General features: G+C 45.7%; 1 protein-coding gene across 4 annotated transcripts in view; it reads right to left on the bottom strand.

The window, feature by feature from the left end:
* Positions 1-1,177: 1,177 nt before the first annotated feature.
* Positions 1,178-22,861, bottom strand: part of Mpped2 (metallophosphoesterase domain containing 2) — a 185,760-nt gene continuing 164,076 nt past the window's right edge. For all 4 annotated transcript variants that reach the window (XM_085696737.2, XM_048443692.3, XM_048443693.3 and 1 more), the window contains 3 exons: positions 8,275-8,390; positions 4,913-5,026; positions 1,178-2,560 (listed from right to left, as the gene is read on the bottom strand). In XM_085696737.2, coding sequence (XP_085552863.1) covers positions 2,442-2,560; positions 4,913-5,026; positions 8,275-8,390 — 349 coding nt within the window. In that variant the 3' untranslated portion in view covers positions 1,178-2,441. The remainder of the gene's footprint in view (positions 2,561-4,912; positions 5,027-8,274; positions 8,391-22,861) is intronic.

Below are 22,861 nucleotides of genomic sequence, written 5' to 3' on the forward strand. Positions count from 1 at the left end.
GGAAGAAGCAGGAGGCGGCCATCTTCACACCACGTCAGCAGATTGAGGGAGGATTGCCGCCGTCTCTCGGTGCTGCATTTCATGCCTTGTAGCTGCCAGAGGCTTCTTGGGAAGCCCATGCATCTGTGGTACAGTGTCAGGTCAGAAACTGACAAGCCTAAGAGATACAACTAAGATAGACTGAGATGATTATGGGAATTGGTGTTGTCATTCTAGGGACAGTGTCCCAGCTGGTACTGAAGCCAAGACTTCTGAGGAATCGCATCAAAGGAACCACAACGGATAGGCAGAATGGAGATGTAATTAAATGGGCGTTGACTGGAAAGCAGTGCACAGAGGCACCGCAGATTGAAGATCTTGTTGCTACGCTGGGTGTGGTGGTATGCGCTCTTAAACCCAGAAGTTCAAGGCTGGAGACGGATCAAGTAATTAAGGTCATCCTCGGTTACACAGAGATTTCTAAGCTAGCCTGGGCTACGTGAGACACTGTTTCAGAAAATGGAAACAATAATAATAACAACAAAACAAGACAAAAACCTTCTACAGACAGGCAAAACCCCCACAAGCAACAATAATAGCAAGATCCTATTGCTTTTCTTCAATGGTTCTCTAGGCAAAATACAAGAGGTATACACAATTTCCACATCCCACCACTGGCCCTCTCTTCCCATGGAAAGGACATGTCAGTGGAACCATTAAACAACAACAAAACAGTGTGTGTGTGTGTGTGGTGGATGTGGTGGTGGTGGTGGGGACGGTGGCTTGGAGGGTGGTGACTACTCAAGACAGGGAATGAAAATGTTCAGTGAGTAGGTACCCTGCCTTCTGTGGCTTCACCTACTCAACGCCCCTGACGTAACCCCAAAGAGCAGGCACAGCCTTGGCAGGCTCAGTCCCTCAGACACGACAATGGACAAAGACAGAAGCTGCACCCCTAAAACCTAAGGCAAGACAGATGTCAGTGTCCTGAAAGGAGCCAGTACTGTCAGTGCCTTATCGATGTACCTATTGGCCTGTGATTGATTGGCAGACCACAAACATTTATTAGAAAAAAAAAATCCAAACCCAATATCCTAATGGTTCAGAGGGCATTACTTAAATTGCACATAAATAAATCCTCCTGTCCCCGGGCCAAATCTACCATCCTTCCCCTGGTAGCCCGACCACGCAGCACGGATTTAAAAATCTTGCAATTTTATTTGCATATAAAGGCCGCTAGATATAGAATATCACAATAAATTTAAAGAAAACAACTGCTTTCCTAAATTTTAAGGTAACATGGAATAGAGCTTGATGGCATTGACAGTGGGAGAACAGAAAGGATTATTAGCAACAATATTTTGTGCTAGCGGAGATTGCATCAACACACAGTGCAAAACAGGAGCGGGGACGAAGTGAGAAGACGATGCAGGGCATTAAATAGAAAGCACGACTAAGCCTTATTTTAGTTCGCTTCCAATGCATCCACTGAAGTCTATACACACTTGTTACTGTACCTAGGCTGAACTCCAGCTCTTTCAGACCTTGAGTTCAGAGGGAGAAGGGGTCCGTTCCTTCGGACTTCCGATGTGCTGGTGCACAGCGACGCTCTGCAGTTGGACTGTCCTTGGCAACATTACACTCCTACCTTAGTCATAATGCACAAAAAATATTTATATATATATATGTATATAAATCCACATTGAGAAGGAGTCTGCACAGTTTTCTTTTTCCTTGCATGAATATCCGCTCTTGACCGATTCTTGTTTCCATATTCTTAAAGCTCAAATAACTTAAAAGAAACAAATAAACAGCGCGCGTTTGCATAACCCGGATATGGGCCTCTCTGGCTAAGCCTCTGAAGGAGGGGCTCTGCTTCCCCAGCTTGGACACGGTCTTTTTGACAACCAGTGTGAGGCGAAGGTTTTTCCAGACCTACCCCTGCTGAGATTGCTCTAAATTGGTGCCACATCTGTAAACTAAAAGTGAACGAACACCAAGAAAGCAACCACAGAACACATCAAACAATACCCAAAGAGCTGTGCACACCTGGCGGTTTTCAGAACACTGCCGGTGGGTTTCTCTTCTTATTAACAATCTTTCTCTTTCAGCTTAAAGCATATTCAAATAAGACTTTTTTAAAATCATTTTTTTTTGTTTTTTTAAAGAAAGCTTGGCTGTCCTTTGGCAAACACTAACAATTTACAATGGCGTGGCCTTTGAGCAAACAGAAGTCATCTCACAGATCCTCCGTGCTCCTTTGATTTCCGATGGGTACCCCACTTAAAACACAAAAAGAGGCGGCACAACTCTAGCGTCGTCATTTTTTTTTTCCTGTTCCAACAATTTACAAAAAGAACTCACAGGATTTGAAAATAGACACGTCAGAGAATGTAAGTTTATAATTAGAAAAATGGCAGTTTGTAGACGGTCCCTCACATTCCAATAGGGTGCGGAGAACTTTAGGAGCCCTGTGGGTTCGGAAGGTCAAATATAATTGGAGGGTTGGTCGGCTGAAAGCTGACTGTACAGGTGGAGGCGTTGATGTACGTGGTGTAACCGTCGGTCATGATGCCGTACCCTGTAGGAAGACAAATGACAACAGCTGAACACAGGGCCAACATCGTCATCAGAGGGCAGGGAGATGAAATTCGGTGAGCCGTCCCAGATATGCAAATTTCAGGAATTTCTGTCCAGTTTTGCTCTGGTTTCTCCAAAAGGGGAGGTTTCTCCCTTTCAACAAAGAGTTATTCTTTCCCGTGCCCCCTTTGCTCAAATACTGAACTGGTCAGGGGAAGGACACGGCACCTGTTTGACGGAGGATAAAGAAAAGTACTCCTCCACCGTCAAAGGATCATTTTTCTTTCAAAATCCCGCACTAACTATTGAACTGCAGGGAAGGAAACAGTCTAAGAGCAGAACCGGGCTCCAAGTGGGCTTTGTGGCAGGGGAGGAAGGCAGGAGCTTAGCTGTGGATGATCTCCTTCCTTATTGCTAGAGTGATCTGTCTCCATAGTGACTGATTCTGCCTTGAGTTATATGATCTTAACGCTAAGTTCCACTTCACTCAAAAGCATTGCTTCTTCCACTGTGGTCGGGAGGAACATCGCAACAGGATCCCATTTCCTAAATGTACCCAGCTGAGAAAATGTCATGGCACCCTGGCATGTAGTCCCCGTCTGTAGTTTTTAACACGCTGACATTTTTAGGCGTCTTGGGAGTTTGCACATTTCCCTGGACACCCAAACGCGTCTGCGATGAGTCAGTAATTCTAGGTTCACACTGGTCTCCGTGGCACAGGAAAACACAGACGTGAAGAAATAAAATGACCCGGACATACAGAAATTACTGATAAGGTTCTTATCCCTCTACCCTCCCCCTACTCCATTTGCTAAAAATTTTCCAAGTAAGCCCGTCGAGAGCTTAATGAGGGTCATTGGAAAAAATCTCTTAAGAAAAGCAAAGCTGCATTTAAAATGTGCACTGTTTGGTTCCGGGGTCATAAAGTCTTGTTATCTCTCTCCATCAAGAGGCTGGTATTTGCCCTTGCGCTGCCCTCTTTAGCTGTCTTAAGTGAATAAAAGCAAGACAAGTTTATTTGAATATGATCGCTTCCCTTTAAAGCAACTTTATTATTGTAGGGCTTCAGTGGAATTCTCCAATTGTCTGGCGGCTTTAAGGTAAATTAATGACTTAAACTTCTTTTTTTTAAAGGGTGAAATGCAAACTCAGAGGAATCCCACAGGCATTCAAACTAGTTTTCAAGTTAACAGCAAACCCCCTCCTCTGGAAATGTAGTTTTTAGAGAGGCAGGCCCATCTCTAGGTGACTCTCCCCTTCCCTTAGGGAGCACAAGAGACTGAATTCCACTGCCTCCCCGCCCCCCACACCCTGCCTCTTGCCCAGGAACTGGCTGTACCTCTGCTTCCCAGCCACTCAGCTGGTGTCTGTGCTTGGAGCAAGCTGCATTTTCTCTCTTTATTACCCACGTAACTAGGAAGTCATCGTGCCTGTGGAGTAAGCTACCTTCCGTTTCACCAAACACACAGCCTCACACACTTCAACTTGACTCTGACATTCATAAATAACTTCAGAGAGCCAGAGCGAATAACGGCTAGGAAACACGGCGGCTGCCCACGTCAATGTTTCTGCTGCACACAAATGCGCATGCCCGGGCCAGTCTTGTGGGTTCCCAGACCCTGAGATCAGCTGACAGAATACTCTGCTTCTCTACAAAAGACCAGTGACATCTGGTTTGAAAAAGGCAGAGCAGACAAAATTCAGAGCTGTGAAGGATTCTTGAGGCTTCTGGGTTCTGGGACCTTGACTCAGCTTACCTTGAAGGCAGAAAGCAATGAATAGATATTTTCTGATTTAGAGACTTATTGTTCCAGGTCTCCTCAGCTGCAGTCAACAGAGCTAATGATTTCTATAGTTCCAAGCTTAGTAGGGAAATGCTGATCTGCAGAGGGGCTCCTTCCACAACAGTTCCTTGCACGCCCACAGTAATTATGCCAAGAATGTCTTGTGTCCCTGGTTCTTTCTGTGTCAGGCATATAAGACCCCACAGGGACTACAGAGGCTTTAGGTTGTACCTAACCTCGAGAGCATCTCGTCTATTCCCTTAAACAGGGAAGTTGGCTTTATTGGCCTGCAGCCATCTTTATTTCTCGGTAGAGCCCCTAGGTCCCAGTGCTGCCTAGAGAGTGGGCTTTGAGGTAAAACAAGGTTCTCCCTCGCCGTTCTACTTAAAAGCCAGCAATGCAAACCACTTTTCTGCTGAATACACGTGAATTTGCTCATGAGGTTTCATCTCCTAACGGGTTCCGTTGCAGTAAAGTTTGAGAACCACCGTTTCCACCATTCCATCTAGCTGATGCGGCCTGGCTGCCTGCTGGGGAGTGTGAGGTCATGGCTACCCCTGTGTTCTTACCTTCATGAATTCCGCCGAACACGTGGAGCTTGGGCCGAACCCGCCTCTGGACCGTGTTTAAGAGCTCCACGCAGCCCACCCTTTGGAGCTCCTTTGGAACCCAGTCCCGGAAACCTAAGGACAGAATGCAATCAATACTCTTAATTCTCCTTTCTCAGGTAAGGTTTCGTTCCGACTTTCAGGAAGCCATAACTCACAGAGGCTTTATTATGTTATCCGTAATCTTAGCTTCTCCGTGAAAGCCCACAACGGCTCTTAAAGAACTTTCACTCACCACTTTGTCTTCTTTGGATTCTTGATTAATTTTTTTTTTTTTTGGTTTCCATCCCCCCCTCCCCTCCAGTTAATTAACATTCTTTTCCTGCAAGAAGTCTGATTTATTCAGCCACAGGTTTCAGGTCTTCTTCCTGAGATGAACGACACCTTTCCCGGCAGCCCCGTAATGGCTCATTTCCCCTCCATTTGCTCTGTTGCATTCTCTTTTCACAATTCTTTCTTATTTGTAGATATTCCAATACCAGTCCACTCCCATGATGGTTCACGGAGAGGGGACGTGAAAGAGCTGCCTGGTCCGCTTAGAGATGTCCCTCTTAGCCCTTGGGGCTCCCTGACAGACAGCTTTGGACTACCAGTTGCTCCTCTGCTCCTCTGCCGGCAACAGACAACATGACCTCATGGTGGCATGCAGCAAGCTTGGGCTAATTGACTAGTTTTAAAGTAAAAGCCACTTAGTCCTCTGCTTAATGCAGAAAATCTATTAAAAAAAAAAACCTGACATCAATTATAGCAAAAGTCAGCTATCCAGATAATTATGGTCTAAAATGAAATCCATACACCTCAGCAGGATGGGTCTAACGGAGGCAGGTGGGATGAAAGGCTAAATCAGAATCTGTACAAATCCACTCCACAGCTCCATTAGGTGCTCTCTACTGCAGAAATGGCTGGGCAGGAAGGGACAGATTTCTGTTCTGTTTGCCTACGCAGTAGGCATGAATATTTAGTCTCCGTAAAGACAGGCTAACTGGGATGTAGGGCGTGACTGGACAAGGTAGGAAGACTACCAGGCAAAAGAGGGCCTAGCAAAAATCAAGGCAGGGCATTTAAAACTATTAAGAAAAGTGGGGAATTCTGAATCCACGGTGACTATCATTATTGCCTCATGGATATGTTCTCTTGAAGAAGAAAAAAACTTCACTGTGTATATGAGCACCTCAGATATCATCTTGCTGAGACCATAAGAGCAGACAGTAAACAGCACCTACAGCTTCCTTCACACTGAGAATTCAAACTCTTCAGCCTCCCCCCAAAGACAGCAGTCTTCAAAGAAGTCCAGTCTTAAAGCTTTACATTGTGAGAGCTTTGCCCAACTTCTTACGAAGCTCCTAGGTGTGAACCTCTCTCTGATATAAGTACAGCCTGGTTTACCTCACTTATACTACGAAAAGAGGGATGGTAGCCTCTGCTGGAAGAGTAAACAGAATGTTGGGATTCTGTAGAATCTACCGTCGAGCCTTAGTTGTTACTCCTTGCTTCGTGCCGAAATGAATGACTTCATTGTTAACTCGCTGCTCTGCGTGAAGTCGTAGTCTAAGGAATGCTCCGGTGATGGGACTGCTTCTGTCTGCGCTGTCTGCTAGCCAAGACCCTCACCATGAACTGCACCGAACCCGACTGCAGCTATCCAAGATCAACTCAATGAACTGTGCCCATCCAGCCTGCTCAGGTGGAGGAGCCAAGCTGGCTGGAATGTTGTCCCTGCAAGGTGTTCTTGCTGAGTAAGTCATGCTAGTCAAAATATGTCGTTAGCAATTTAATGATTACATGAGTCTAAATAAGGAAATACATCGATGATGATTTGATTAGGATCACTGGCAAGTACAGTCCTGGAGAATGCGGAATGTGGTGAAGTGCATCAGCGAGCATGCGCGTGGTGAACCCGTGGGTACTGCATCGGCTGCAAAAGAACTAGCCTCTTCCTCACTTCCTCACGGGGCTGCAGGGCTCAGCCTCCATTTTCCTTTTCAATTATTCAGAAAACATAGAGTGCCCCCCTCCCCCGTTGTGAGGGAAGGAAAACAGCACCGAGTGGCTCTTAACAGATATTTACAAAGGCTAAATATGCATCAGGAATGAGTAATAAAATGTGTGGTTCTGCAGAATGATAGAAGAGGGAAGGGCCATGCTTAACAAGGTAGCAACAGAGATCCTGAAAGCCACTTAGACTCACATTATCTCCCCTTCATCTCAGTATGACCAGGAAATCTCTGTCAATACAGCGCATTACAATAATATGAAAAGAGGTGTCTCCCCATAAAAATAAATCAATACATACCAACATTTGTATTTAAAAATAAATATCTGAATTTTGTGATCCTGCTTTAGCTGGGCAGGAAGTATCCTGGCATAATTCACAGGATGGTGGACCCTGGCTGGAAATGTTCTATAGCAAACTAAACCAATGACAACCTCATGAATAATCGGGATCTAATTCCTTAAATCATATAACCATCTCCTGACCGTAGTCTGTATCACTAGGGAGGTAGCTTTGACACCAGAGAGATTATATGAGGAAAAATCTTTTTTTAAAAAAGAAAAAAAAAGGATGAAGTATTTTCAATGAGAACTTGCCATGAAACTTACTTTTGGACCTGCTATTTTTCGTGCATATATATTGTGACAACATCCCAATTTAATCAGCTCAAATGTTCATCTTTAAAGATACCCAGGCCAATGTTCTGTGTGAAAGGAAAAACGAGTTTCTTTGGACTCAAATTCAGATGCCCATGACTGATAGGTCTCTGTCTTCTTCCGTGTCCTCTCCTACCCCTTCACTGGAAGGGAACACAGTTCTTAAAATAAATTACCAAGCTTAAAAGACTGTGGTGTTGAGCTGGGTGGTGGCACACGCCTTTAATCCCAGCACTTGAGAGGCAGAGGCAGAGGCAGAGGCAGAGGCAGAGGCAGAGGCAGAGGCAGAGGAGAATCTCTGTGAGTTCGAGGCCCCCAGCCTGGTCTACAAGAGCTAGTTTCAGGACAGGCTCCAAAGCTACAGAGAAACCCTGTTTTGAAAAACAAAACCAAAAAAAAAAAAAAAAAAAAAAGGAAAAGACTATGGTGTTCTAGTCTTTGTGCATTTAGTTCTTTTCCCTGACTCTACTTAAAAAAAAAAGTCCTGAACCCCTGTCAGCCTAGCAGAGCTGCTGAATTTACTGACCACGAGTTCTTTAGAGACACTGACTCTCTCTTTTTGCATTCACTGTTTCTTTTTCATAAAGGAAAATTATTAATTCTCCAAAGAATTATTCATTATGTTGGGGGAGGGGGAGCATCTTATGACAAAGGACAACCTTTGCTCCACTTACCTAGAGGAGGTCCGTGTGTCATGAGTATGTCAATGCCCTCGGGGATGAGGTTCCATTTGTCCAGCAGAGACTGGCCTCTGGGTAGGTTAAAGCCCCATCCATTAAACCACGGGGTCCTTTAGGGAGATAATGCACACGGGTCAGGCAGCGGCACGGGACTCCACACTGTCGCATTTCTCACGCACATCCACCCACGGCTTGCAATGCTCTCTTTTCCCTTTTGATGACTGGCCCTGGCAGCGGGCTGCTTTTCTGTTGACTGCTTCAAAACCAAGCCATTTGAAAGCAGGCATGGAGCCTTCAAATTGTTTAACTCAAAAGAGCACGGGAGCCTCAACAGTGGAGACTTTCCCGGCAGGCTTCTGACAAAACTGTGACAATGCTTTTTCTCCCCCCAAATCTTACTCATAGCCAGTCCTCATCCACAGCATTCCCAGCCTCCCTTAGTGCTGCAGAGATGAGAAACCCCACCGGTACTTCCTGACCCTCCCCATTACTGCAGAGGTCCTTTTTAGTCTCAGAGAAAAGGACACTTGGCTAGAGGAAAAAAAAAACCTCTGTCCACTGAAACGTCCTGAACAGACTGGATGGAGGCTGCTGAGAACAAACTCGGGGCTCTGAAGAGGAAAAGGTGGGTACTCAAAGCTCTTTCTGCCACCAAAGAGAAGATTCTGGGGACATTCCTGGTCCCTCTGAAATCTGCTTCCCACAGCACCTCTGAGCATCTCCCGACAGTACCCACGAGCATCTTCCTGGAGCTTCCGCTTCAGGAATGCATCTCTGAGCTGGAGGATATGTAGGCAAAGGAACAGGGATGCCTCAGCGGTGCCTTGTTTACAGATGTCCCGTTTGCTAGTGAGAGAGCGAACACCTTCTCTCTATAAGTTCTGCAGGCCTAACGTGTTTCTACAAGGCGCTTTTGATTGGACCCATCCAAAACATTCAGGCCGAACAGTATTCTCTGAAAATGACTGCATTGTTCCATAGGGAAATTCCAGCTTGCTCGACACACTTGCAAATGACAAGTTTTCAAAGTTGACAAAGTGTAAGTTTTTGGCACATGCTCAACTTTTCCTCCCAGCTCACCCTGCCCACTGCCGGTCACAGTTGGGCAAACGTAGACTGTGCTCTCATTTGAAGACAACCCATGACCAAACGAACAGGATTATCTCAAGAATCCAAACTTAGAAACATGAACAGAACATTCATTTGGTGGTGGGCACACACAGTCGAGGTCAGGGGTGGAAAGATGGCCTTTCTCCACATGTCAAAATCCACATTTCACGTGACAACCTCAACCTCCCTTTGTGGTGAACGTGGAAAGTTCAAGAAAGAAAAGACTGGCTCTAGAAAGAGAAACCCAATAAAGCAGCTAATGTACTTCCTACTCTTTTTCCAAGGCTACCATCTTCCTGGAGCTTCTGACTTGCAATACGATAATAAAATGGAAATAGTTCTCAAGACAGCTGTTGTCCATTTGGCGTTTACATTGCCAAGGTCTTATTCTAAGCACTTTTTCTCACACCTTCATCCTCACAAGGCCAACACTTCTGAGGCGAATAGTGTTATCATCCCCATTTTACAGATGACGAAACCAAGTAAACAACATAACTTGGCCCTAAACCAAGGCAATCTCGTTCCAACACCAATGAATTTAACCACGGTGACAAATCTTCTTCCTATGTGCTACCTGAAGTAAATTACTTGCCTTAAATGAACCACTTTTGGGCTCTTTCAAGTTTGCCCGTGGCGTGAAGCCAAATGCTATCTCCATTTCATGGTTCAGAAATCAAGCAGTAATATGACGACAGGTCCAGTTCTTTCCTTCTTCTGGTGACAATGTTGTATTTTCTTTGGTAAGTTACTCCCCCCCTGATATAGTACATGTGCTTCTGGTAAGGCTTCCTGTACTCTGGATTCTGGATGAAGCAACTTGCATTTGCCTATACGGTGATTCACTTCCAAGCGCACACACGGCCCAAGCTGGGCAGCTGAGTGTCATCCTCAGGATTCTGTTCGCACTGCTAAAGAGAATGTTATGTTTCTTCTCTGGAATCTCAAGTCTCTCGAGAACTGTGCAGTCCTGGAACTTGCTGGGAGATATCTCAGCTGTCTTCTAGGCAATCTCTGCTTGGGAATCAACAGACCACCAAAGTAACCCAAGACAAGAAAGAGCTGTCCTCGGTCAACAAAACAAAACGACAGCCTACAGAATGGGAAAAGATCTTCACCAACCCCACATCAGACAGAGGTCTGATCTCCAAAATATACAAAGAACTCTAGAAATTGATCATCAAAAGAATAAATAATCCAATAAGAAAATGGAGTAGAGACCTAAATAGAGAACTCTCAACAGAGGAATCTAAAATGACTGAAAGACCCTTAAGGAAATGTTCAACATCCTTAGTCATCAGAGAAATGCAAATCAAAACAACTCTGAGATTCCATCTTACACCTGAAAGAATGACCAAGATCAAAAACACTGATGACAACTTATCCTGAAGAGATTGTGGGGTAAAGGGAACACTCCTGCATTGCTGGTGGGAATGCAAACTGGTACAGCCCCTTTGGATATCAGTATGGTGATTTCTCAGAAAATTATGAAACAACCTTCCTCAAGACCCAGCAATATCACTTTTGGGTATATAGCCAAAGGATGTTCAACCATGCCACAAGGACATGTGCTCAACTATACTCATAATAGCATTGTTTGTCATAGTCAGAACCTGGAAACAACCTAAATGCCCCTCGACCAAAGAATGGATAAGGAAAATGTGGTACATTTAAACAATGGAGTACTACATAGCAGAAAAAAATAACGACATCTTGAATTCTGCAGGCAAATGGATGGAGCTACAAGACATCATATTGAGTGAGGTAACCCAGATCCAGAAAGACAATAACCATATGTACTCACTCACTCATAAGTGATTTTAAAACATAAAACAAAGAAAACCAGCCTAGAAATCACAATCCCAGAGAACCTAGACAACAATGAGGACCCTAAGAGAGACATACATGTATCTAATCTACATGGGAAGTAGAAAAAGACAAGATCTCCTGAGTAAACTGGGAGCATGGGGACATTGGGAGAGGGTTGAAGGGGAGAGGAGAGGCAGGGAAGGGAGCAGAGAAAAATATAGAGCTCAATAAAATCAACAACAACAAAAAAGAAATGCTAGAAGAAAAAGCAAAAGAAAATGAAAGAGATGTCCTTAGACACAGGGATTCAGCTGGGTCTGACACCAAGAGAACTCCCCCTTTCAAGTATATGGATCAACAAGATCCTTTTCTTTTCATTAGCTTTTGTTAGGTTCCATTTCTAAAAACTGAAAATTCAGGTACACAACCACTGTATCCATATAAAAATGACCCATGTACCTATTGCGAGCTATAGTGCTCCCCGCTTTAGCCGTGACTTTATCTCCTTAGATGGCAAGGGCCACTGAAGGAATTCGGCTAACCATAAAATAGGGACATAATCCTGGATTATGCAGGTGGGTTCTCCAAGGCCTGTAACAGTAGGACAAAGGGTAGTGGAGGTGACATGAGAGGAGCAACGAGAAAAGACCGAATCTGATGATGTTGGTACCTTTGATGATGGAGCAAGAGGACTAGGAGGCTAGAAATGGGATGTTTCGCAAGCTGGATAATGTAAACATGAAAAGTGCGGTAGTTGTTGGCGGGGTGTGGTGGCACATGCCTTTAAACTCAGAACTTGGGAGGTGGAGGTTGGCAGATTTCTTAGTAAGAGGCCAGTCTGGTCTACATAGCCAGTTCCAGGCTAGCCCCTGGACTATATCTCACACACACACACACACACACACACACACACACACACACACACACACACACAATCCTTCTGAGACTCTCAAGAGAAATGCAACCCTGTCACACCTGAATTTTAGTTCAGTAGCCCTAGAGGCAGACTTCCGATGAACACACCTATATGACAAATTGTTGTGTGTTGATACTAGCTCCTGTTGACTGGTTAAAGTAGAAATAGGAACTAATCAGTATCGACCATGCATGCTTTAGACAGCCGGGAACTACAGGGCCCATGAGTAGTTTCTGGGCCTCCCTTGGGGTACAGCATATGCTCCATCAACACAGCCTGACCCGCTAACTTTCAGAATTCTTTGAAAAGCAATAGTCATTTTCCTATTCTTGCTTAGTCAGGCAGCCCTGGGCACCGGGCCTGGAAGAAGGCCCGAGACTCTTGCAGAAAGGAATCCACCACTAGTCTTGTTCTCTCTTGTTCTCTAGCGTGTCCACCCTCGGGTTCTTACATGCTTTCATTCAGGTTTAAAAAAAAAAGAGTTCCCCCGCTTGGAAAGGCCTACCCTTCTCTCCCTTCCAACGACCCTCGTCCAAGACGTGTCTTAAAAGCAAAAACAAAACAAAACAGGAAAACAACTACAGAACCCAACGAAAACTTAGCATTTTGGCAGAAGAGAGAAGAAAGAAAAATAAGCAAAAACATCTGCTTTCCTAAATTCTGAAAACAAGCTTCTGGGGCTTTGGTTTTTATTTGGATGGAAAACAGAGAGGAGTCTGAAAAAGACCCAAGCACACCCAAGTTGTGGGCTCAGCAAAGGGCTCTGATTCTGCTGGAGGCAGGCGGCTTTGAGTCCCCAGGACACCCTAGGGGCTGTCAGAGTCAAAGGAACAGGAGTTATTTTTTTCAGACTTCCCAGGGTCCCACTGGTTAAGTTCGTCTCTCAGAAGCCCACAGTCACACCTATCCCGTGCCCAGCCCACAGGCACACCTATCCCGTGCCCAGCTCATAGGCACACCTATCCCGTGCCCAGCCCATAGGCACACCTATCCCGTGCCCAGCCCATAGGCACATCTATCCCGTGCCCAGCCCATAGGCACACCTATCCCGTGCCCAGCCCATAGGCACACCTATCCCGTGCCCAGCCCATAGGCACACCTATCCCGTGCCCAGCAAGTGCTCAGTCTTATAAGCTTCCAGGGAAAGACAAGGCTGAACTCGTGGCCTATAGGTGATCCTAACTGCGCTTGGTTAATGTTAAGCTTGTGACAAACAGCAGAAGGGTCCAAGTTAATGAAAAAGACTCAACACGTCTGACTTTCATTTGACCTCAAGTCCCTGTGAGTGTGACAGCGAGTGACTAAGCTACGGTGACAGGAATATTTACCACCAAGACCCTGATACATTTTATATAGGCCCTTTATCTAGCTTATTGGCTTGAATTCTTCACAGCACTCCTTAACCATGTATTATCATTCTATATTTAGATAGAAGCATGACATTCATGATAGTTCGCCCAGATTTCCAGAACACTATGTGACCCCCAAAAGGCCAGCTCCAGAGGTTATGGCCTTCCATTGAACAACAGGGACAAAAAAACCTTTAAGTGAGATTTTAATGTGGGGTCTCAGACAAATAATGTGAAAATAAAAGGTTGCTGCCTCTGTCTACCAGTCTGAAAATCCCAGAAGATGGCGTGGAATTGTGAGGTGGTTCTTAAGGAAAGCAAGTGTTATACTGTCATTTTGTGTCTGACAGTTCCTCTGTGTCCTGAACGTGAGGCTTTCTCATAAGACGCGGCAGGAAGCCAAGGAGAGAACCGTCTGCTGATACTGTCCAGAACGAGTCCGGCAGAGGCAAAGAAATGAGGCCTCTGGAAGTCGGGAGACTTGGGTGCTAATTCTCATTCTGTGCTCAAATCCCTTGCTCATGCCGACCTTAGGGAAGGGAAGGGCCTCTCAGTGGCCAGTCTCTTCATCTGAGGAATGAAAAGTAGGGGGACTCAGTCATGGGTTTCAAGATTGCTTTTAGGATGTGGACATTTTCTGCAGAAGCCGGTACACTGAGCAGGCTAATCCTGAGGCCCTCTGCCCAGGGAGCGGGAAAGACAGACCCAAGGGCAGCTCAGTCTCAGCAGTCTTGCTCCTCCTTCCTAACCCGTGCCACCCAGGGCAGCTGGCAACACCTGGCACTTGAGCTTCCTGTGATTATAAGGCTCACAACGGTCTACCATTCTGTGCAGGTTCTGAGTAATACTGTGACTTATTCTCAGTGAACGGTCCAAACTGCCTACGAGAGGCCCAGAGCATTGTGGGAGGGAGGCACGGCTGCTCAGAAGGAGGTGGGCTCTGCCAGTGTTGGTGAATAATGCTTTACCCAGTTCAGCTTGAAACGTGAGACCCCAGCACCGAGCCCGTCAGGGTTCCTCTGGAAAATATGTGCATAGCTAACTTCCAGAGCCCCACAATGGGTTTTGTTCTGCAGCGACGGGGGGGCAGGGGGAAAAAGAGGGGGGGGAGGAATCCAAGGAACAATGTCTAGTGCCTCGGCCAAGGACTTGGTAATTAGCTGTGACTAACAAATACCACATGGGAACCAACTTGTAAGAAAGGCCCTCACAAAGCACCTTAATGCTAGGAGGCCAAGCTGCGCCTGAGACCCATCCCCTCCTGGGGAGAAGGGGAGCAATTCCATCTGCTTGAAACTGCCGGACCTGAGGCTCCGATGGACAGTAACTGGGGACGCTTTCAAGTCGCCAATCAGTGCCTTGGCTGTCGGCCTCTGTGGCAGGACTTCCTAGAGTGGCGGGAGTCAAGAGAGTTAACAGGCAGAACTAGTTGGAAACAACGTCAATATAAAAAAAAAATCAGGCCTTCTAGACGGAAACAGGCCGAGATGGAATCGCTGCAAAGGTCATCTGTGTTTGCAGTACGCGGCGCATCGGCGCAGGCTGAAGGAGCTGCTGACCGTAAATCCTGGGACGCCAGGACAAAGAATGGTTGTTTACTCCTCCACAAACTTCAGGGGGGCGGAGCCTGTCCTAGCCAGGCAGGATTTGCCAACAGCAAAATTGGAGGTCAGGTGTGCTGCTCTGATTCCCAGCCCTGGTGTGTCAGTGTCGGCGTAGCTTCGGCGGACAGACTGGGCTGGCTGTTCCACGAAGCCGGCTTCTGATGGGTAGGGTCTCCTGAGTACTCCAGCAAGGCTCAGAAGCCCTGCGGTGTCTCTCTCATTTCCTCAGAAGCTGTGAAGGCGAGGTCAATGGTTCCTGTAACACCCAGCACTGGGACCCGGCAGGCTGGCCTCGATACAGCCCTGAGAACCCGGAGGTGCTATAAAAGCCAGCCATTCTTGTTTAAGAGGCAGAGGTTAAGAGCATGGATTACGGAGTCAAGCAGACCCATGTTCAAGTCCCACACCTGCCAATCACTTCCCTGCCTTCTTGGAGTTTCAGCTCCCCTCATCTTTGAAATAAAAATAGTTATCTTCCAATGTATGTAAGACCTTTGGCAGGACGCCGGCTGGGGAGTACTAATTTGCAGTTTCTATTTATATATTAGCAATATATCTGTTTATATGTGTATCCACATGTGTAAATATGTGTCCGCACAAAAAATTGCTCAGGCTCTTTCTTCCTTCCAGAATTTTCAGCCAAGTACTCGACAAATCATGGAACCCCCTGCTCCAGAATGCTTTAAAGGTCCCTGGTGATCCAGCAAGCGTTACTAGAAGGCTAGACAGCCTGATTTCTTCCGGCTGATTACTTATTAAAGGTTCTTCCTAGGTCTGTGTTTGAGTGGAAGATTTTTCAGAGGCACGGGCTCACATTCATTCGCACAAACCCCCGAAACACAAGTGCATAGGGCTGACGGTTAGTCAAGGCTGCTCAGGTGACCCGCACAGTGATTAGATTGTGGCAAGATCTTCAGTTGAAGAAGCGCAGAGTGTGTGTGTGTGTGTGTGTGTGTGTGTGTGTGTGTGTGTGTGTGTGAGCGGTATTTAGGGTTCTTCAAATATTTATAATAGGGGATTCAGAGAGGTTCACCGGAGAAACTGAAAAGCTACTAATTGATGGTGTCAGTGCTGCCTGGCACCCCCATTCAATAAGACTCAGAAACTAGGTGCCAGTTTGCACACACACCGGTTTCCTACGCAGCAGTGCTGCAGAACCACAGCCTTTTCCTCCTTTAGTCCCGGCGCTCCCACGACCATCCGTCCCGCTCCGACTGCGCATCATACTAGGTCCAAGAGAAGCTAATTTAAGCACCACTGGTGAAGACCACCCCGCACTCCACATGCCATGAAGCTGTCATGATAATTCTGGATCTCAGCTCACCTGACGGCTGAGCCCTCCTCTGCTTGCAAAGCTTCCCTGCCAGTGAGAGAGAGCAGTTTCCCGGCACCAGACGTGTCATCCTGAATATCCAGATGAAAGGCAGACACCTGTCCCCTTCTCTACTCCTGCTCCCTCCTTTCCTGCCTTGTTTTCCCCTCCTTAGCTCTGGATTCGGAGAAGCTCTCCTTCCCTCTCCTACACAAACACTTCCTTTGGGCAGCCTGCAAGTTACTCGCCCGAGTAATTAAAAAAAATGTCTTGCTGTGGCCCATAGACTGATTTGAAACAAGGACAAAGACACACAGACAGATACACACAAACACACAGACACAGATACACACACACACACACACACACACACACCCCATTGACAGCAGAGAGAGGGAAATGCAACTTCAAGCTTTGTACCCTGTGCAGCTGTTTGAACAGCCTGCCTTGCCAGACCAGCGGCTCAGCTGCCTCCAAAGGGCACTGCAGGCTTTTCTCTCAACAGCTGTCTTGTCCCAGCTCGTCACTAGGACTTTGTAGTGTCTTCTTTTGTTATAAGGAGCTTGGGGTGAAAAGACACCATTTTGATAAAGGGTAGTCCTGGGTGAGGAACGTGGTCTGTGTGCCAAAGGATGAAACCGTACCAGGTAGTCCCCTGAGCCCCACGCCCTACAAGTGGGGCTTCTTAAGTCAAAGGATCAGACACTTCCGTCTTTGCCAACATGCCACTGTGCCCCTGTCTTGTAACTAACAAGGAGCAAGTGTCAGAAGCATGCCTTTCCTACTGTCCCCTTCTCCTTCTGGAAATGAGGCCGTGTGAACTGAGCTTGCTTTAGGAATCAAGAAAACGAGCCATTATGACCTGTTTTCAAACATGGTTAGCGATGAATTATTAAGAATAATGTTGCAGTGTCTGTACAGTCCTCCCAAGCATCCTGGTCTTTAATCTCATAAATAAGTTCTAGGCAAGAAGAACAAACTGGGGAGATGTGGGTAAGAGAGCTTGCCTCACAAGCGTGTAGGCCTGAGCTCATTGCCCTCGATTCACATTACAGCCAGGTGTGACTGTGCATTCCTGTAACCTCCAAACTGAGCGGGCTGGGGACAGGGAGAGGATCACTGTTGCTTGTTGGTCAGAGTGACAGAGGAAGACACCTGATCTTCTCTTCCAGCCTCCACACCAGACATGTATACTCACCCACACAAAAGCGTGCACACACATATACACACACACAGACAGATACACAAACACACACACACCACCACTAGCAGCATGGCAGGGAAAAAGGTCTTTACAGCCCCTTCATGTCTTTCATCCCCACTCCATATGGCAGAGAAGAAGACAATGTCACCCACCACACCATGAGAGCCTTCTGGCAGGGTACAGGAAAGCTCATAGCAAGACAGTTGGTATTCTTGTGGACAAGAGAGGAGTTGGTCATGACCTGATGCTTATAGGAGTGCTATTTTGCCACCAAAAAAAAAATCAAAAATACCTTCAGTTAAAAGTAAAGGTGACCCATAATCCAATAAAAAAGAAATGGAGTACAGACCTAAATAGAGAACTCACAACAGAGGAATCTAAAATGGCTGAAAGACACTAACATCCTTAGTCATCAGAGAAATGCAAATCAAAACAACTCTGAGATTCCATCTTACACCTGAAAGAATGGCCAAGATCAAAAACACTGATGACAACTTATGCTGGAGAGCTTGTGGGGTAAAAGGAACACTCCTACGTTGCTGGTGAGAATGCAAGCTGGTACAGCTCCTTTGGATGTCAGTGTGGTGATTTCTTAGAAAATTAGGAAACAACCTTCCTCAAGGCCCAGTAATGCCACTTTTGGGTATATATCCAAAGGATGCTCAATCATGCCACAAGGGCATGTGCTCAACTATGTTCATAGCAGCTTTGTTAGTCATAGCCAGAACCTGGAAACAATCTAAATGCCCCTCGACCGAAGAACGGATAAAGAAAATGTGGTACATTTACCCAATGGAGTACTACACAGCAGAAAAAAAAATAACAGCATCTTGAATTTTGCAGGCAAATGGATGGCGCTAGAAAACATCATATTGAGTGAGGTAACCCAGACACAGAAAGACAATTATCACATGTACTCACTCATAGGTGGTTTTTAAACATAAAACAAAGAAAACCAACCTACAAGCCACGATCCCAGAGAACTTAGACAACAATGCGGACACTAAGAGAGACTCACATAGATCTACTCTACATGGGAAGTAGAAAGTAGAAAAACACAAGATCTCTTTAGTAAATTGGGAGCATGAGAATCTTTTTTTTTTTTTGTAATTTTATTAAATTATAAAAGTTTCCATTTCCGCCCCTCCTCCCACTCCCCCCACTCCTTCTCCTCCTCCCTAGGAGCATGAGAATCTTGGGAGAAGGTTGAAGGGGAGGGGAGAGGCAGGGAGGGAAGCAGAGAAAAATGTCGAGCTCAATTAATATCAACAAAGGGCTGGAGAGGTGGCTCAGTGGTTAAGAGCACTCACTGCTTTTCCAGAGGTCCTGAGTTCAATCCCCAGCAACCACATGGTGGCTCATAACCATCTGTAATGAGATCTGGTGCCCTCTTCTGGCATGTGGGCATACATGGAGACAGAATGTTGTATACATAATAAATAAATAAATCTTTAAAAAAATAAAAAATAAATATCAATAAAAATAATAAACAAAAGTAAAGCTGTCCCTGCTTAGACTGGCACTGTCACTAAAAGGGCCTGAATGAGCAGCCCACAAAGAGAACTGCATTAAGGATTCCCCCCCAGCAGGGGGATTCTGCAGCAAGCCCATCACAAGAAAGGTAGCTTAGCTCCTAGAGAGAGCAAAAACAAAGTAGCATTTTATACTTTAAGCAGGGAAATGGACAATATATTATTGCAGTAAAAATACACCACACAAAATTTTTCTTTAATCATAATTGGATTCTCTGAAGTATATTCATCATGCTGCATGACTGTCACCACTGTCCACCCTTAAACTCTGTACACGTCAGTAAACGATAACCTCCGTTGGGTCACTTCTCTGGCCCTTGGAAATCACTCTTACACGCTCTGCCTCTGTAAACTGGGATAATCTGGAAACCTCGTATAAGTAAAATCGTCCAACAACCCTCTGTTTGTGTCTGGCTTATTTCTCTTAGCATAATGTTTTTATAACTTAGCACGTGTCACAAATCCACTCCTTTTGTGGTTGAATGATATCCTATTCTTTGGGAATGCAGCATGCATTGTTTGCCTAAGAGTTCAGAAAGCCCGGTGCACACCCAGACTAAGCTTGGCCATACAGAGACACAGAAAGTGAATTGCAGTCGTTTTCTTTGTGTAGCACATACTTAGTGGGTAGGGAGTCCAAGGGGGGGTGACTCGTCGAGCCCCCAGGGCATCCCCTTATCCATTGGGTACCTTTTGGTTTGGGTGCCTGTTTTGTGCCATCTTCTGGCAAACTGGGTACAAGGCAAAGACAATCCTTGGCAGCTTTCCTAAAAAAACCATTGCCAGTTATAAAAGTGCTGTGCGCGGAACTCTTTAAATCCGGCTGTTCTTTCTAAGCAGTCTGACTTCAGAGAGTCTCCAGGAATCTCCTAATGAGTCAAAATATAAGCTAGCAGTTCCCAAAGTGGATCAGTTCCCAAACGAGAGGAGACCTGTGGAATACTTGGACTTTGGGGAAGTCGCCTTTCCCTGTAAACACTCCCAACATGCAGGAAACACAAAAGCTACCTCCCAGAAGAGCCCAAGCCAGGGGCCAGTGTGCCTCACATGCCTGACTGGTGCTAAGGTACAGAACGAACAGGACAGAGAAAAGAGGTGGGAAGGCTGCCAAGTGCTTGGGCACTGGGCAGAGAACACCTGTGCTTTCCCCTCCCCCTCCTTACCTGTGGCCACGCTACGAGAACCAAGCAGGGCCTGCTTTATTCAGGTTATAAAGAGCAAGAAGAAGTGCAGGTGAGCTCAGGGCTAGCTGCAATTGGTCTTGTTACAGAGTAAGCCCTTGAGACCTGATTGTAATGGATACCTGAAGACTGATGAAGTCTCGGCCCCAGATAGAAGAGATCGTACCGTAGGACAGAGCAACAGGGGATAGTGCCACAAGGGGAGTAGACACAGGGAAGTACCAGAGAGGATGGCTGAATGGGTGGTGCAATAGGCGATAGTCTGTAGATAGAGGGCGATATGATACAGGATGGTGTGACAACCTGTAGTAGAACAGAGACTGGTAAGATAGGGGATTGTGTGATGGAGGGTAGTGGGGCGGGGCTAGTACCATAGAGAACAGTGAGGTAGAGAGTAGTGCAGCTGAGGCTGGTACCATAGAGAACAGTGAGCTAGAGGGTAGTGCAGCCGGGGCTGGTACGTTAGAGGACAGAATCACACTTTCCTGTACTTGGTTTAGCTCAGAGTGTGTTTGAATGTGTCAGACATTTATGTTGTTAACAATGCTTTCTTTTACATACTACGTAATGTTCTGAGGCTCAATGGGGATACAGCTGAGGAGGTATTCACTAGTAAGATACTCCATCACCTGAAAACAAACTTCAAAAGAATAGATGTGAAAGCCCAGTGTAGTCCAAACTGAGAAGGCGGACCGGAAGCTTGGTGGCTTCAGACAACTCCCCGTGGTGATTCCAACCCCTGGCACAGGAAAATCACCAACTGAGTGAAGAGGAAGTCTTCATGACTTCAGGAGAAAATGTGTATTCTTTGGTAGTCAGTGGAAATCCAAAGTATCATCTTTTAAAATATCAATATAAATTAAAAAAATCTTGGAGAAATTCCAGATAATGCCAAATATTTTTCTTAGGGTAAATGTATTAGGGGTGATTTTCTCCTTTTCATTATTTCTTACTTTTAGAAACAATGACCACATACCAATTAGGGAAAAAAAGTTATTCTGTGTAAGTATCTTCACGAATAACAGAGATAACAATATTATCACTCAGAGAGAAAAAAAAATCTGTGTAAATATCTCCATATGGTTAAGTGTGAGCAGAACGTAGATGGAGAATTTGCAATGTTCAAAGCTATGTAGGCTTAGCTTCGGACTGAGAGAGGCGGTTTCTTCCAGGAGGGGTGGAATTGGAGGATATGAGGCAAAGGACCTGCCTCCTTCTCTCTACCCCCTGTGCCATGTGAGGGGAGAGGGAGGAATTTTTGGGGCAGAAGTCCACCCTTTATTTATTCAGTTAATCTAAGACACCAGGCTGCATGAAAGGCCACTGACTACTGTGTTTGTGGGTACATCTCCATGATCAGGACATTCCAAAAATGTCAATAAAAGCCATCATAGACCCACGAACTACTTGGCGGGCTACTAAGAATACTTACATTTTTCTGCTTACAAAAGCCCAGAGATGAGAACAAGGTGCTGATTTTAGAGAAATCCAAGTACAGAGATTTAAGCTTAGTATAGCGTTGTGGCGCTAAGCAGGTTTAACCATGTAAGAAGGGCTGAAAGTCAGGCCTGAGTCCCAAGTTGCATTGCTTTCTACTTATCAGAATGACTGGGTCCTTTCATATACCTCATCTGTTTTTCTTTTTTTTTAATTTTTTATTATATATATATAATTATATATATATAATATATAATATATATATAATGTTCTGGGCACCAGATCTCATTATAGATGGGTGTGAGCCACCATGTGGTTGCTGGGAATTGAACTCAGGACCTCCGGAACAGCAGTCAGTTCTCCTACCCTCTGAGTCATCGCTCCAGCCCACCTCATCTGTTTTTCAGTAGGTAAAATGGATATGATGATGGACAGCCCACAGGGCTGTGGTGAGGATCAAATATGGTAATACGTGTATCTCACTTGGAACAATCTTCCTTATATTAAAAGCTCAAGGCCAGCCCCTGCTAGAATGGAGGCTGGCATCAGGTAAGTATTACCAACTCCACCTGGTTAGCTTTCCTTCTCTACTGCACATTCTTTCTGGCACCTGGACATTTATCTCTTCTCTACCTCTCCAACTCAGGAAAATGTACATAGACGCGTCACAAAGCAAAGGGCTTAGCCTTTCACACAGGTGGGCCAGCTTTGGTTAGTAGAAAGACATGGGTTTGGGTCTCCGAAGATGGAATTTCTAGTTTTGACTCTTCAAAGTCACTTGAACAAGTAACCCCTCTGAGTTCCCATTCCCTGTATCATGAAGCAGGGGTAATGATTCCTGTGAAACATGCCAGGCTGTCAAGCAAATGCCACGATAAGTCAGTCGCAAATAAAACAAAAGCCCCTTCCGATGAAGCGCCTTCCAATCCCCAGGTCGCTGGTTGTCCTTGTGCCCTATTTATGCTGTGTGGAGGCTCAGAGGATTTGGGGAAAGTGACAAATAGGTCAGGCGGAAGTGAAAGCACCGGCCCCCATTTATCTACCATTTTGGCTTTGAAGAACTAGTTTCCGTTTAGAGTGATTGGCCAAAGTGAGGAAGCCATGCCTACACAGTCAGAGGACTGAGTGAT

This window comes from Myodes glareolus, chromosome 10 (genome assembly GCF_982192425.1).
Source record: "Myodes glareolus chromosome 10, mMyoGla1.1, whole genome shotgun sequence".
NCBI classification, from domain to species: domain Eukaryota; kingdom Metazoa; phylum Chordata; class Mammalia; order Rodentia; family Cricetidae; genus Myodes; species Myodes glareolus.